Source organism: Salmo salar, chromosome 06, assembly GCF_965601325.2.
Source record: "Salmo salar chromosome 06, fSalSal1, whole genome shotgun sequence".
Classification (NCBI taxonomy): Eukaryota; Metazoa; Chordata; class Actinopteri; order Salmoniformes; family Salmonidae; genus Salmo; species Salmo salar.
In genome coordinates this window covers 11,072,257-11,087,817 of record NC_138296.1, presented here as the reverse complement: position 1 = coordinate 11,087,817, position 15,561 = coordinate 11,072,257, and the positions used below count along the sequence as shown (strand labels likewise).

At 40.2% G+C, this 15,561-nt stretch overlaps 1 protein-coding gene across 1 annotated transcript in view; it reads left to right on the top strand.

Annotated features, from left to right (window-relative positions):
• The first annotated feature begins 2,540 nt into the window (after window positions 1-2,540).
• Window positions 2,541-15,561, top strand: part of LOC106606276 (NLR family CARD domain-containing protein 3-like) — a 30,298-nt gene continuing 17,277 nt past the window's right edge. The window contains exons 1-2 of the mRNA XM_082976301.1: window positions 2,541-3,030; window positions 3,701-3,799. Coding sequence (XP_082832427.1) covers window positions 3,717-3,799 — 83 coding nt within the window. The 5' untranslated portion in view covers window positions 2,541-3,030; window positions 3,701-3,716. The remainder of the gene's footprint in view (window positions 3,031-3,700; window positions 3,800-15,561) is intronic.

The following is a 15,561-nucleotide window of genomic DNA, read 5'->3' as shown; positions in this document are numbered from 1 at the left end:
TTTATGTTGTAAAGGCCTCATGATCCCTGAGACTAATGTTATATTTTATGTTGTAAAGGCCTCATGATCCCTGAGACTAATGTTATATTTTATGTTGTAAAGGCCTCATGATCCCTGAGACTAATGTTATACTTTATGTTGTAAACGCCTCATGATCCCTGAGACTAATGTTATATTTTATGTTGTAAAGGCCTCATGATCCCTGAGACTAATGTTATACTTTATGTTGTAAAGGCCTCATGATCCCTGAGACTAATGTTATACTTTATGTTGTAAAGGCCTCATGATCCCTGAGACTAATGTTATATTTTATGTTGTAAAGGCCTAATGTTTCTTTTGATTGTTGTATATTACATTGACATGTAGTTGTTTTCTCTCTCGTCTAGACAATAAAGACTGGTTTCCTACAGGATCGCTTCGGAGTGGATGCTGAGGGGAGAATATCTTGGTCGACGCCAGGTACTCCCAGTGTAACGGCCGTCGTACGTAGAGGACCAAAATGCAGCGGGTTGAGTGCTCATAATGACTTTTATTGAACACGTAACAAACAAAACAAGAAAACGATCGAACGAACAGGATTACAGGCTACACACAGCTATGCAATCACACAAAGGGACAGGTGAAACAGGGATACCTAAGTGTGACTCTCAATCAGCAACAACGATGTACAGCTTTTCCTGATTGAGAGCCATTCCAGGCCAACACAAAGAAATACACAACATAGAAAACCATAGAAATACAAAACAAGAACATTACCCAAAAACCCCGGAACACATAAATCAAACTCCCCTCTTACATAAATACATATACCATTAAACCCCGAACCACATAAAACAAATACCCCCTGCCACGTCCTGACCAAACTACAATAACCAATAACCCCTTATACTGGTCAGGACGTGACACCCAGCTTGTGTGGTCGCAGCAATTCAATATAAATACCCAGACCCCAACGCTGACCCCAAGCTACGTTGGATTCCAGGATGTAGAGGAGGCTCACGTCATAGTATACAAATAAATGTTTTAAAGAAAGGACGTTGTATTCCACACTTTAAACACATAATCAACTATAAACACATTGTAAAACATATAAAACAACAATTACTGTCACTCAGCATTAGTTATGTTCTATTCATAACCAATATATCATGCTTGTTTAACAATTTGTGTTCAAAAACCATATAAAAACATCACATTTTATAAATAATATGTTGTTGTTGTATTTGTTGTTTGTTGGAAAGGGGCTGAGTCAGAGCTGCAGTTATCACTAGTACTAGAAGCAGAGCTGAGTGGATGGAAACAGACATCTTTTTCATCTAATGGTGTTTCTAATGAAGTGTCCAGGAACAAGCGCCTCCCTACTGGGGTTGATACAGTCACAGGTGGGAGGAGTCCTGTTTCCATCTCACAAATCGACTCAGGCAGGCTGTTCTAGATCAACTCATACAAACTTTGTTAGAGACACTTGACAACAGTTATGCTAAAACATCCTGAGATATATTGCATGGCCTGGCAGCCCAAAGCCTGGACCCTGGGACAACTGTACCTGGTGGTCGCCTGCCGATGACATCACCTGGTCTTGGGTGTGGAAGCCTCCAACAACCGAAGACAACAGACACCATGGTCACTATTGACCCCAACCATGCTGTGCCCACTGACCACCAGAGGAGGCTGGTAAGGTGAGAATAATAAGGGCTGGAATGAAGTGAGTGGAAATGTACCTGTGTGTTTGATGTGTTTGATACCATTCTATTCATTTTATTCCAGCCATTTTTATGAGCCTGTCCTCCATGCCACCAGCCACCACTGCTGACCACATACCAGAGACCAGACAAACAGTCTAACTGGCAACCCACGGATACATTAGTCTGGTCCCAGATCTGTGCGTGCTTTAGCCAACTCCTTTAGATATACATGACATGACAATGACAGTCAGAAGAGTTGGTTTAAACAGATCTGAATCAGGAAAATAAGAGTTGGTTTGAACAGATCTGAATCAGGAAACTAAGAGTTGGTTTAAACAGATCTGAATCAGGAAAATAAGAGTTGGTTTGAACAGATCTGAATCAGTACACTAAGAGTTGGTTGAAACAGATCTGAATCAGGAAACTAAGAGTTGGTTTAAACAGATCTGAATCAGGAAAATAAGAGTTGGTTTGAACAGATCTGAATCAGGAAACTAAGAGTTGGTTTAAACAGATCTGAATCAGGAAAATAAGAGTTGGTTTGAACAGATCTGAATCAGTACACTAAGAGTTGGTTGAAACATGTCTGAATCAGGAAACTAAGAGTTGGTTTAAACAGATCTGAATCAGGAAAATAAGAGTTGGTTTAAACAGATCTGAATCAGGACACTAAGAGTTGGTTTAAACAGATCTGAATCAGGAAACTAAGAGTTGGTTGAAACAGATCTGAATCAGGACACTAAGAGTTGGTTTAAACAGATCTGAATCAGGAAACTAAGAGTTGGTTGAAACAGATCTGAATCAGGACACTAAGAGTTGGTTTAAACAGATCTGAATCAGGAAACTAAGAGTTGGTTGAAACAGATCTGAATCAGGAAAATAAGAGTTGGTTTAAATAGATCTGAATCAGGACACTAAGAGTTGGTTTGAACAGATCTGAATCAGGACACTAAGAGTTGGTTTGAACAGATCTGAATCAGGACACTAAGAGTTGGTTTAAACAGATCTGAATCAGGACACTAAGAGTTGGTTTGAGGGTGTCAATAATTTGGGACCCCACTGTATACTTCAAAGTTAGAGATATGTTGAAACTGGATCCATCATAATGATTCTATATGTTATAATCTGCCATGGCCTTTACTGGCCAAAGGTTAAACTACTGTTATGTTTATGATATACTATGGTGTTTTATCACTAGACTTTGACCAGATATTATTGCATCCAAAGAGCAACTGTACCTAAAACATAGATACAGAGCCACTTGTCATCAGGAAGGTGCTCCCTCAGCACAACGGACAATATCTCAATGACTTGACATGTTCTGGTTGTGAATTCAGGCTACAAGGTAAGAATCTTCCCAGGGATTATTGTAAAGTGTGTAGGGACATTAAATGTATGGTGTTGTCTTAGTATAGAGAATGAGAGTAAAACAGTCAGATCTAACAGTCCATTTCACCTGGGAGAGGTACGTGACAGTTCAATCATACAAAATGGCGCTAACTGGGCTTAGGCAATACAATTCAAAACATCTCGTATTACAGGATTCATATATCGTGGTTATTTTACAATTTGTAATGTAATGTATCATAGTTCTAAATCATCTGACAGAATATCAGAACATTTGTTGTTTTCAAAATTACAATGATTTCCTGTTTCTTGTGTAATTTGGTATGAAACCACTGAACATACTTTTCTTAACATTGTTATTATGAATTATATTTAGTAATAGCATAATAATAGCATACCTGTTGAACAAAGCAACACACTAGAATGAGTGAAATGATTAAAAGAGAAAGTGAGATATTATTATCAACAGCTCCACTACATGGAGAAGAGGTGAAACCTATCAGTCACAACTACATGTTCATGTGATTCATTAAATCACCTGACTGTTTGGATGTGTCTGTTAGGAAATGTTTTATTTCTAAGAGATAATGAATAAAAGAGAACAATTGACATTCAAGAATTAGTTGTCACTTTGTTAACCACAACCAACATGTTGGATCTTTGTTTAGTTGTCAGTGCTCTGAAATGAGTCTCTCTGGGGACAGAGAGGAGGGGGGCCCTGCCTCTAAAATGAGTCTCTCTGGGGAACATGACACCAAGGCTAAGAGGTGAGATGACAATGTTGTTTAAGAACTTATAAAGAGTTTATTTCCAATACGTTATATTTCACATTTGTCATTTTTCATCAGAAATTATTTATATGGGTACCTTCATGTGTCTGTAAAATACTGTTGTTCTAAGAATTTAATTCATAGATTTGTGTATGAATTTTTGTTTTGCAAAATGCTATATAGCTGGAATGAAATGTTTGTATCCTGTATATTTGACTGTGATATGTGGTTGTCTCACCAGCACACACACATAATTTTGTCTACTCTTAATTATTTCCTAGTTTGTTGGCATGCATTACCTTATTGTTTTTACTAATTCTGATCATTGTTACAAGCAGAATTCGGACAATATTACCGTTACATTTACATTTTAGTCATTTAGCAGACACTCTTATCCAGAGCAACTTACAGTAGTGAATGGATACATTTCATTTTCATGCATTTTTTTTTTTGTACTGGCCCCCCGCAGGGATCAAACCCACAACCCTGGCGTTGCACACACCATGCTAGCGTTGCAAACACCATGCTCTACCAACTGAGCCACAGGGAAGGCGCCGTTATATCAACACGCTGTTCACTCCTGTTTAAACCAAAAAGGGTTCTATCTTGCTTAATGTATGGAATCACTAAAAGTTCTATATAGAATCCCTTTTATAGTGTTCTTTGATCAGAACTCTAGAGGTTCTTCTTCACTGAACCAAAATGGTTCCATATAGAACCCTGCATGGTGCCATTTATGAATTATTGCTATTACTATTAAATAGTAACATTTTTAGCTAAGAATATAATTCATAGGAAAATAGGAATGGAGGAAAAATCACAATATTAGTTTAAAATGATCTTTATAAATAGCAGTGCTGGGGTATTTGGAAAGCCATAGTCAGTCAATCAACAATAGAATAATACTCTTATGAAAAATCAGTATCTTTAACTTACAGTCTGTGGATACTATGAGACTAGAAAGGTTAAAATGCATGTAACTCACAGCACAGTTGAAAAATATATGTCAGGTGGACATCAAAAGAGGATGTTCTACAGAGATAGGTGGGCTGGGCTGAGAGGAGCAGAGGGGTGGGATTACATTTACATTTAACATTTAAGTCATTTAGCAGACGCTCTTATCCAGAGCGACTTACAAATTGGTGCATTCACCTTATAATATCCAGTGGAACAACCACTTTACAATAGTGCATCTAAATCTTTTAAGGGGGGGTTAGAAGGATTACTTTATCCTATCCCAGGTATTCCTTAAAGAGGTGGGGTTTCAGGTGTCTCCGGAAGGTGGTGATTGACTCCGCTGTCCTGGCGTCGTGAGGGAGCTTGTTCCACCATTGGGGTGCCAGAGCAGCGAGCAGTTTTGACTGGGCTGAGCGGGAACTGTGCTTCCTCAGAGGTAGGGAGGCGAGCAGGCCAGAGGTGGATGAACGCAGTGCCCTTGTTTGGGTGTAGGGCCTGATCAGAGCCTGAAGGTACGGAGGTGCCGTTCCCCTCACAGCTCCGTAGGCAAGCACCATGGTCTTGTAGCGGATGCGAGCTTCGACTGGAAGCCAGTGGAGAGAGCGGAGGAGCGGGGTGACGTGAGAGAACTTGGGAAGGTTGAACACCAGACGGGCTGCGGCGTTCTGGATGAGTTGTAGGGGTTTAATGGCACAGGCAGGGAGCCCAGCCAACAACGAGTTGCAGTAATCCAGACGGGAGATGACAAGTGCCTGGATTAGGACCTGCGCCGCTTCCTGTGTGAGGCAGGGTCGTACTCTACGAATGTTGTAGAGCATGAACCTACAGGATCGGGTCGCCGCCTTGATGTTAGTGGAGAACGACAGGGTGTTGTCCAGGGTCACACCGAGGCTCTTAGCACTCTGGGAGGAGGACACTGGCGAGTTGTCAACCATGATTGCGAGCTCATGGAACGGGCAGTCCTTCCCCGGGAGGAAGAGCAGCTCCGTCTTGCCGAGGTTCAGCTTGAGGTGGTGATCCGTCATCCACACTGATATGTCTGCCAGACATGCAGAGATGCGATTCGCCACCTGGTTGTCAGAAGGGGGAAAGGAGAAGATTAATTGTATGTCATCTGCATAGCAATGATATGAGAGACCATGTGAGGATATGACAGAGCCAAGTGACTTGGTGTATAGCGAGAATAGGAGTGGGCCTAGGATTACACGTGGTTACTACAAAAGATCATGATCGGTAATAGTCATTACTGTAAACACTGTAGCTGTCTGAGTACTATCTATCCAAAATAATATATTATTATTATTATAAAAATAAAAATAAATCATTACTGTGGATTAGGGGGGAGGGGGGGTAGAATTGATCTTAATTATATGCAAACCCAGTGGTGTCCAGGGAGGCATCTCTTCGTTTGAATGAAGGCCCACGTTCATCTCTGGCTGACTTCTTTACAATACAGTACAATACAATACAGTACAGTACAACTTTGTTCATTAGTTACAGCAAACAACAGCAATGTGTGTTCTGCTCCATTCTCAACCCCCCAAACAGCAGACCTCACACATACAGTTGAGACGACCACAGGTTCAAGCTGCAGTTCAGCTCCCCTGGATGGAGAACATGTTGTGGGGATAAAGGGCCTTGCTCAATGGACCAATAAAAGGTGGTTGTTTTGAGGATGTGAACACAGCAGCCCTCCAGTGGTCATATCAATTCCGCCCGTATTTTCCAGCTACTGGCCCGGGATTCAAACCGAACACTTTTCGGCCGCAGGTCCAACGCCTGCCAAAGCTCCAACTCATTTGCCGTTGGGCGAAAACCTGAGTTAATCTTCAGAAATAAGCATGAGTTAATCAGCCAAAATGATGCCAAAATGAAGCCAAAATGCTATGCAGACATCATTATTATGATGTAGAACAACAACTTATATGCAGTTGTCATCAGCAGCAGCCACAAGAGAAAGCCTCTGATAGTTCTGGGTAACTGCCAGACTGAGCAAAACATAGATACTGTGTTAGAAGTAATCTAATGATTAACTAGGCTATTGAACATTTCTTCAAGTGCAGTAGATGTGTACAAATTTTGGACTGGTGCTATATATATATATATATATATATATATATATAAAATGAGAAGAGATATAGATGTATATATATCTTCTCATTTTATTTGGTTTACTTTAGTCCCCTCAGGTTTTTACCTACAGAAGGACTATAGTATGTAGTAGATACTTTAGTCTCCAGAGGTCTTAACCTACAGAAGGACTATAGTATGTTTAGTCCCCACAGGTCTTAACCTACAGAAGGACTATAGTATGTAGTAGATACTTTAGTCTCCAGAGGTCTTAACCTACAGAAGGACTATAGTATGTTTAGTCTCCAGAGGTCTTAACCTACAGAAAGACTATAGTATGTTTAGTCCCCAGAGGTCTTAACCTACAGAAGGACTATAGTATGTTGTAGATACTTTAGTCCCAGAGGTCTTAACCTACTGAAGGATTATAGTATGTTGTAGATACTTTAGTCTCCAGAGGTCTTAACCTAGAAATGGACTATAGTATGTTGTACATACTTTAGTTCCCAGAGGTCTTAACCTACAGAAGGACTATAGTATGTTTAGTCACCAGAGGTCTTAACCTACAGAAGGACTGTAGAATGTTGTAGATACTTTAGTCCCCAGAGGTCTTAACCTACAGAAGGACTATAGTATGTTATGGATACTTCAGTCCCCAGAGGTCTTAATCTACAGAAAGACTATAGTATGTTATGGATACTTCAGTCCCCAGAGGTCTTAACCTACAGAAAGACTATAGTATGTTTAGTCCCCAGAGGTCTTAACCTACAGAAGGACTATAGTATGTTTAGTCCCAGAGGTCTTAACCTACAGAAGGACTATAGTATGTTGTAGATACTTTAGTCCCAGAGGTCTTAACCTACAGAAGGACTATAGTATGTTTAGTCCCAGAGGTCTTAACCTACAGAAGGACTATATTATGTTGTAGATACTTTAGTCCCCAGAGGTCTTAACCTACAGAAGGACTATAGTATGTTGTAGATACTTTAGTCCCCAGAGGTCTTAACCTACAGAAAGACTATAGTATGTTGTAGATACTTTAGTCCCCAGAGGTCTTAACCTACAGAAGGACTATAGTATGTTGTAGATACTTTAGTCCCCAGAGGTCTTAACCTACAGAAGGACTATAGTATGTTATGGATACTTCAGTCCCCAGAGGTCTTAACCTACAGAAAGACTATAGTATGTTTAGTCCCCAGAGGTCTTAACCTACAGAAGGACTATAGTATGTTTAGTCCCAGAGGTCTTAACCTACAGAAGGACTATATTATGTTGTAGATACTTTAGTCCCCAGAGGTCTTAACCTACAGAAGGACTATAGTATGTTTAGTCCCCAGAGGTCTTAACCTACAGAAGGACTATAGTATGTTTAGTCCCCAGAGGTCTTAACCTACAGAAGGACTATAGTATGTTGTAGATACTTTAGTCACCAGAGGTCTTAACCTACAGAAGGACTATAGTATGTTGTAGATACTTTAGTCCCCAGAGGTCTTAACCTACAGAAGGACTATAGTATGTTGTAGATACTTTAGTCCCCAGAGGTCTTAACCTACAGAAGGACTATAGTATGTTGTAGATACTTTAGTCCCCAGAGGTCTTAACCTACAGAAAGACTATAGTATGTTGTAGATACTTTAGTCACCAGAGGTCTTAACCTACAGAAGGACTATAGTATGTTGTAGATACTTTAGTCACCAGAGGTCTTCCTACAGAAGGACTATAGTATGTTGTAGATACTTTAGTCCCCAGAGGTCTTAACCTACAGAAGGACTATAGTATGTTGTAGATACTTTAGTCCCCAGAGGTCTTAACCTACAGAAGGACTATAGTATGTTTTTTTGAAGGGTCATAGTTTGGCTATTGGAGGCATTTGTACTTCTTGTTCATTGATGGAAAAAGCTCACTAGATCCCTATTGTCCAAACCTGTTGTGTTAAACCTGTTGTTTATTCTATTGTAATGGTTTTAAATCAGTTATATCTACTGCAGTTGAAATATGATTGCTCTGTCTCCCTAACTGTTGTTCTGGTTCCATTACTGTATTTGACCTCTAGGTGGAGACATTGACCACAGTAGCCCTCACCCTGAGACCAACCTGTTTAGTCTACCACACCCTCTCTCATTAGCACCACCAGCTGAAGAGTTTCTCCCTAATTGTCTTCCCCATGCCCTACATGAACTTGTTCATTCCCTTTGTGTGATTATTCTGCTGAAGGTCGGAGTGTTAAGCTTTTTAAACTTGCTTAAATAAAACAATTATTTATTTATGGTGAGCGAGCATTGTACCTTTTCCTTTTCAATGATAATTAAACATTTTGGTTGGACCTCGACTCACGGTGGTTGAGCGTCCTCAACTTAATTCCAGGCTAAACATCATAAAATATATTGAGACAAATTACAGACAGTAAGTAGCAAAATAGAACTCAATTGATTGAATATGAAATGTTCTTCAATATGTTTCAAATAGGCTTAACTGTTTAACGCAGTCATCTCGGTTTTCATTTGATACTTTATACGTCGCTTGTTTGTATCAATTGCAAAGACAACTTTGGCAACTTTGTAGTTGTAGTCAACTTTGTTCTGAAGTTATCAGCGGTCACTGAGAGACGGATAAACCATGTGATTCTATGTTTAGCGGAGATCTTCTGTGTATAAAGTGACAAGGGAGGGCTAAAAAACATTTAAAGACTCACTTAGCTGTTCTACGAGTGGTCTGAGGCAGGCGTTAGATTATGAGCGTATTCAACTTCATCATTCATAACGATGGTTTTGGGAAAAGACTCTGTTATGAATTCCCTGTTGCTGAGGGTGACTGTTATCAGCACCTCACAACCCCAAGCTGTACACTCCACTCCCCTCCCCATCCCCCACGACTGCAGCCTGAGAGTCTATGACAGGCCTGGGCAAATATTTTCCATGGAGAGCCACATTCGAATATTTTTGGGCCATCGCGGCCAGAATCATATTACAGCTCAATACATCATGTTTATGACTGTGTTGGCAGATACAGTTGAAGTTGGAAGTTTACATACACTTAGGTTGGAGTCATTAAAAATCGTTTTTTCAACCACTCCACAAATTTCTTGTTAACAAACTATAGTTTTGGCAAGTCGGTTAGGACATCTACTTTGTGCATGACCCAAGTAATTTTTCCAACAATTGTTTACAGACAGATTATTTCAATTATAATTCACTGTATCACAATTCCAGTGGGTCAGAAGTTTACATACACTAAGTTGACTGTGCCTTTAAACAGCTTGGAAAATTCCATAAAATGATATCATGGCTTTAGAAGCTTCTGATAGGCTAACTGACATCATTTGAGTCAATTGGAGGTGTACCTGTGGATGTATTTCAGGGCCTACCTTCAACCTCAGTGCCTCTTTGCTTAACATCATGGGGAAATCAAAAGAAATCATCCAAGACCTCAGAAAAAAATTGTAGGCCTCCGCAAGTCTGGTTCATCCTTGGGAGCAATTTCCAAACGCCTGAAAGTGCCACGTTCATCTGTACAAACAATAGTACGCAAGTATAAACACCATGGGACCACGCAGCTGTCATACCGCTCAGGAAGGAGATGTGTTCTGTCTCCTAGAGATGAACGTACTTTGGTGCGAAAAGTGCAAATCAATCCCAGAACAACAGCAAAGGACCTTGTGAAGATGCTGGAGGAAACAGGTACAAAAGTATCTATAGCCACAGTAAAACAAGTCCTATATCGACATAACTTGAAAGGCCGCTCAGCAAGGAAGAAGCCACTGCTCCAAAACCGCCATAAAAAAGCCAGACTACGGTTTGCAACTGCACATGGCGAAAAATATTGTACTTTTTGGAGAAATGTCCTCTGGTCTGATGAAACTGTTGGCCATAATGACCATCGTTATGTTTGGAGGAAAAAAGGGGACGCTTGCAAGCTGAAGAACACCATCCCAACCGTGAAGCACGGGGGTGGCAGCATCATGTTGTGCGGTTGCTTTGCTGCAGGAGGGACTGGTGCACTTCACAAAATAGATGGCAGCATGAGGAAGAAAATGATGTGGATATATTGAAGCAACATCCCAAGACATCAGTCAGGAAGTTAAAGCTTGGTCGCAAATGGGTCTTCCAAATGGACAATGACTCCAAGCACACGACCGTGACACCCAACTTATTGTGGGAAGCTTGTGGAAGGCTACCCGAAACGTTTGACCCAAGTTAAACAATTTAAAAGCAATGCTACCAAATACTAATTGAGTGTATGTAAACTGTACATACAGTTGAAGTCGGAAGTTTACATACACCTTAGCCAAATACATTTTAAACTCAGCTATTCACAATTCCTGACATTTAATCCTAGTAAACATTCCCTGTCTTAGGTCAGTTAGGATCCCCACTTTATTTTAAGAATGTGAAATGTCAGAATAATAGTAGAGAGAATTATTTGTTTCAGCTTTTATTTCTTTCATCACATTCCCAGTGGGTCAGAAGTTTACATACACTCAATTAGTATTTGGTAGAGGTACCTCAGGTACACCTCCAATTGACCCAAATGATGTCAATTACCCTATCAGATGTTTCTAAAGCCATGATATCATTTTCAGGAATGTTCCAAGCTGTTTAAAGGCGCTGTCAACTTAGTGTATATAAACTTCTGACCCACTGGAATTGTGATACAGTGAATTATAAGTGAAATAATCTGTCTGTAAACAATTGTTGGATAAATCACTTGGGTCATGCACAAAGTTGATGTCCTAACCGACTTGCCAAAACTATAGTTTGTTAACAAGAAATTTGTGGAGTAGTTGAAAAACAATTTTTAATGACTCCAACCTAAGTATATGTAAACTTCCAACTTCAACTGTAGGTTGACCCAAACAGTACAAACATCTTCTTCTGAGCATGACTCCTAATCTTTGGAAAGTTTTGTTCATCGAGGGATGCATAGAACCTCGTCAGTGACATTGTTTTGAATAGTTCTCCAATCACTGCATCAGACAGAAGATCGATAAGCTCAAATTGCAGGTCAGTGAGAGCGTTGTCCACATTGAAGGTGAAAGGAGAGGAAACCAACAGCATGTCATTTTCCAACACTTTGAAATCCTCAAAACGACGAGAAAACTCACTGTTCAAAGCACGTAGCAGTGATGTATACTTCTCCCGCTGGTCATCTGATAGGGAACAGACTAGTAGTGTCGGAAGGTGGGTGAGATTGTTAGCTTCTACTTGGCGGGTCAGGAGGAGTCATTAACCCTTGAAGGCTTTGACAAGGCTGTACATCTGATTTGCAAAAAAGCCCTTCCCTTGTAGTTTGGAATTCAGTTCATTCATGAGGGCCATGATGTCCACGGTGAAGGCAAAATCAGCCAACCATTCTTTATCTTGCAGTTGAGGGACATCCACATAGGTTTTACTCTTATGAAGTTTACAAATTTAGTGACTGTATCCACAACATGGCTCATTTTCAGAACACATTTACAGAGCACCTCCTGATGAATAATGCAATGCAGGAAAATCATTTTCTGATCTGGGTTCAGCTCAGTTACTTGATCTTGTATCCTTTTCAAAAGGCCAACGTTTTTTCCTGACAAGTTTGGGCGCCCATCAGTGGTCACACTGGTGAACTTCTAAAAACTCAGTCCCAGCTTTGCCACACACTTATTAACCTCCTCCAACACATCTTTCCCTGTGGTTGTGCTCTTCATTGACTGAAATCCTTTACCTTGTCAATCAACTGTTGTTCCATATTCTCTGCAATGTCCTCAACACGCTGTGTCACTGTTCGTCTTGACAGGGCAACATTTTCAAACAGCTCTGTTTTTTCGTGGCAAAGTTTTGCTGCACAGTCAATTAAACATTATTTTATGAATTCTCCCTCAGTGAATGGCTTGCTATGCTTAGCAATTTTGTGGGACAGTACATACGTACAGTGAGGGAAAAAAGTATTTGATCCCCTGCTGATTTTGTACATTTGCCCATTTACAAAGAAATGATCAGTCTATAATTTTAATGGTAGGTTTATATGAACAGTGAGAGACAGAATAACAACAAAACAATGCTGAAAAACGCATGTAAAAAATGTTATAAATTCATTAGAATTTTAATGAGGGAAATAAGTATTTGACCCCTCTGCAAAACATGACTTAGTACTTGGTGGCAAAACTCTTGTTGGCAATCACAGAGGTCAGACGTTTCTTGTAGTTGGCCACCAGGTTTGCACACATCTCAGGAGGGATTTTGTCCCACTCCTCTTTGCAGATCTTCTCTAAGTCATTAAGGTTTCGAGGCTGACGTTTGGCAACTCGAACCTTCAGCTCCCTCCACAGATTTTCTATGGGATTAAGGTCTGGAGACTGGCTAGGCCACTCCAGGACCACCTGTTGGGGCTCGGGGGCAGTATTGAGACATTTTGAAAAAAATATGTGCCCATTTTTAACTGCCTCCTACACCAACTCAGAAGCTAGGATATGCATATCATTAACACATTCGGATAGAAAACACTCTGAATTTTCTAAAACAGTTTGAATGGTGTCTGTAAGTATAACAAAACTCATATTGCAGGCAAAAACCTGTGAAAAATAGATTAAAAAAAAATGTGAATTTTGTGACTGTACTATTTAGTGTCATTGTTTTATAGATACCATAGTGAGAAAGGATTCATTTCGCAACACCTACGGCTTCCACTAGATGTCAACGATCTTTATAAAGTTGTTTGAAGCGTCTATGATAAACAGAGAGCAAATTAGAATCCAAGGAAGTTGACATGTCATCACTTCATTTTTTTGCGCCTGCGCATAAATCTGAGAAACGTGAGTTTTGTCTTCATTGTTTATCTAGACATAGGATAGGTTGTGTGAAAATATTACTGATGTTTAACGTTAAAAATGGACCAAAAGATTAATGCTAAACAACATTTGACATGTTTGAACATACATAAATAGATTATTTACTAGGTTTTTTTAGCTTTTCGGCGTGATTTTACAGTCCCCCCACCACGTTTTGTGGGAGCATAATGAACGCTAAGTACTTGGTGTTGTTTGGACATAAATTATGAACTTTGTCAAAAGAAACCACATTTGTTCCGGACCTGGGATGCCTTCCGGACCTGGGATGCCTGCCTTCTGATGGAGATAATCAAAGGTAAGGGGATATTTACAATGTTATTATCGATTTTAGATGATGCTAACTGTATAGCATAGCCTGTTGTTCTTAGCATAGCACCCCGTTTATTGCAAAATGTGATTTCCCAGTAAAGTTATTTTGAGATCTGGCCATTCGGTAGCAATTACGAGATTATAATATATTATTCTTTGAATGACAATATTATAATTTACCAATGTTTTCGAATAATAATTTTGTTATGTTCACCGGAAGCATTTCAGAGAAGAAAAAAATCTGAATTTCACGCTACTGTAAAATGCTGTTTTTGGATATAAATATGAACTTGATGGAACAAAAAATGCATGTATTGTATAACATAATGTCCTAGGAGTGTCATCTGATGGAGATTGACAAAAGTTAGTGCATAATTCAAGCTGGTTTCTGCTTTTGGTGACACCTGACCTTGAATTGAAAATGGATGTTTGTACTTTTGTGGCTATGTACTGTCCTAACATAATCTAACTTTATGCTTTTGCCGTAAAGCCTCTTTGAAAATCGAACAATGTGGTTAGATTAAGGAGATGTTTATCATTTAAATTGTGTAAAATAGTTGATTGTTTGAGAAATTTAAATTATTAGATTTTTGATGTTTTGAATTTCCAGCCTTGTTAGCAATCCCGGCTCGGGGTTCATTGCTAACCTGTAGCCCCAACAGGTTAATGTGCTTCTTCTTGAGCCATTCCTTTGTTGCCTTGAACGTGTGTTTTGGGTCATTGTCATGCTGGAATACCCATCCACGACCCATTTTCAATGCCCTGGCTGAGGGAAGGAGGTTCTCACCCAAGATTTGACGGTACATGGCCCCGTCCATCGTCCCTTTGATGCAGTGAAGTTGTCCTGTCTCCTTAGAAAAAAACACCCCCAAAGCATAATGTTTCCACCTCCATGTTTGACTGTGGGGATGGTGTTCTTGGGGTCATAGGCAGCATTCCTCCTCCTCCAAATACGGCGAGTTGAGTTGATGCCAAAGAGCTCCATTTTGGGCTCATCTGACCACAACACTTTCACCCAGTTGTCCTCTGAATCATTCAGATGTTCATTGGCAAACTTCAGACGGGCATGTATATGTGCTTTCTTGAGCAGGGGGACCTTGCGGGCGCTGCAGGATTTCAGTCCTTCACGGCGTAGTGTGTTACCAATTGTTTTCTTGGTGACTATGGTCCCAGCTGCCTTGAGATCATTGACAAGATCCTCCCGTGTAGTTCTGGGCTGATTCCTCACTGTTCTCATGATCATTGCAACTCCACGAGGTGAGATCTTGCATGGAGCCCCAGGCCGAGGGAGATTGACAGTTCTTTTGTGTTTCTTCCATTTGCGAATAATCGCACCAACTGTTGTCACCTTCTCACCAAGCTGCTTGGTAATGGTCTTGTAGCCCATTCCAGCCTTGTGTAGGTCTACAATCTTGTCCCTGACATCCTTGGAGAGCTCTTTGGTCTTGGCCATGGTGGAGAGTTTGGAATCTGATTGATTGATTGCTTCTATGGACAGGTTGTCTTTTATACAGGTAACAAGCTGAGATTAGGAGCACTCCCTTTAAAAGTGTGCTCCTAATCTCAGCTCGCTACCTGTATAAAAGACACCTGGGAGCCAGAA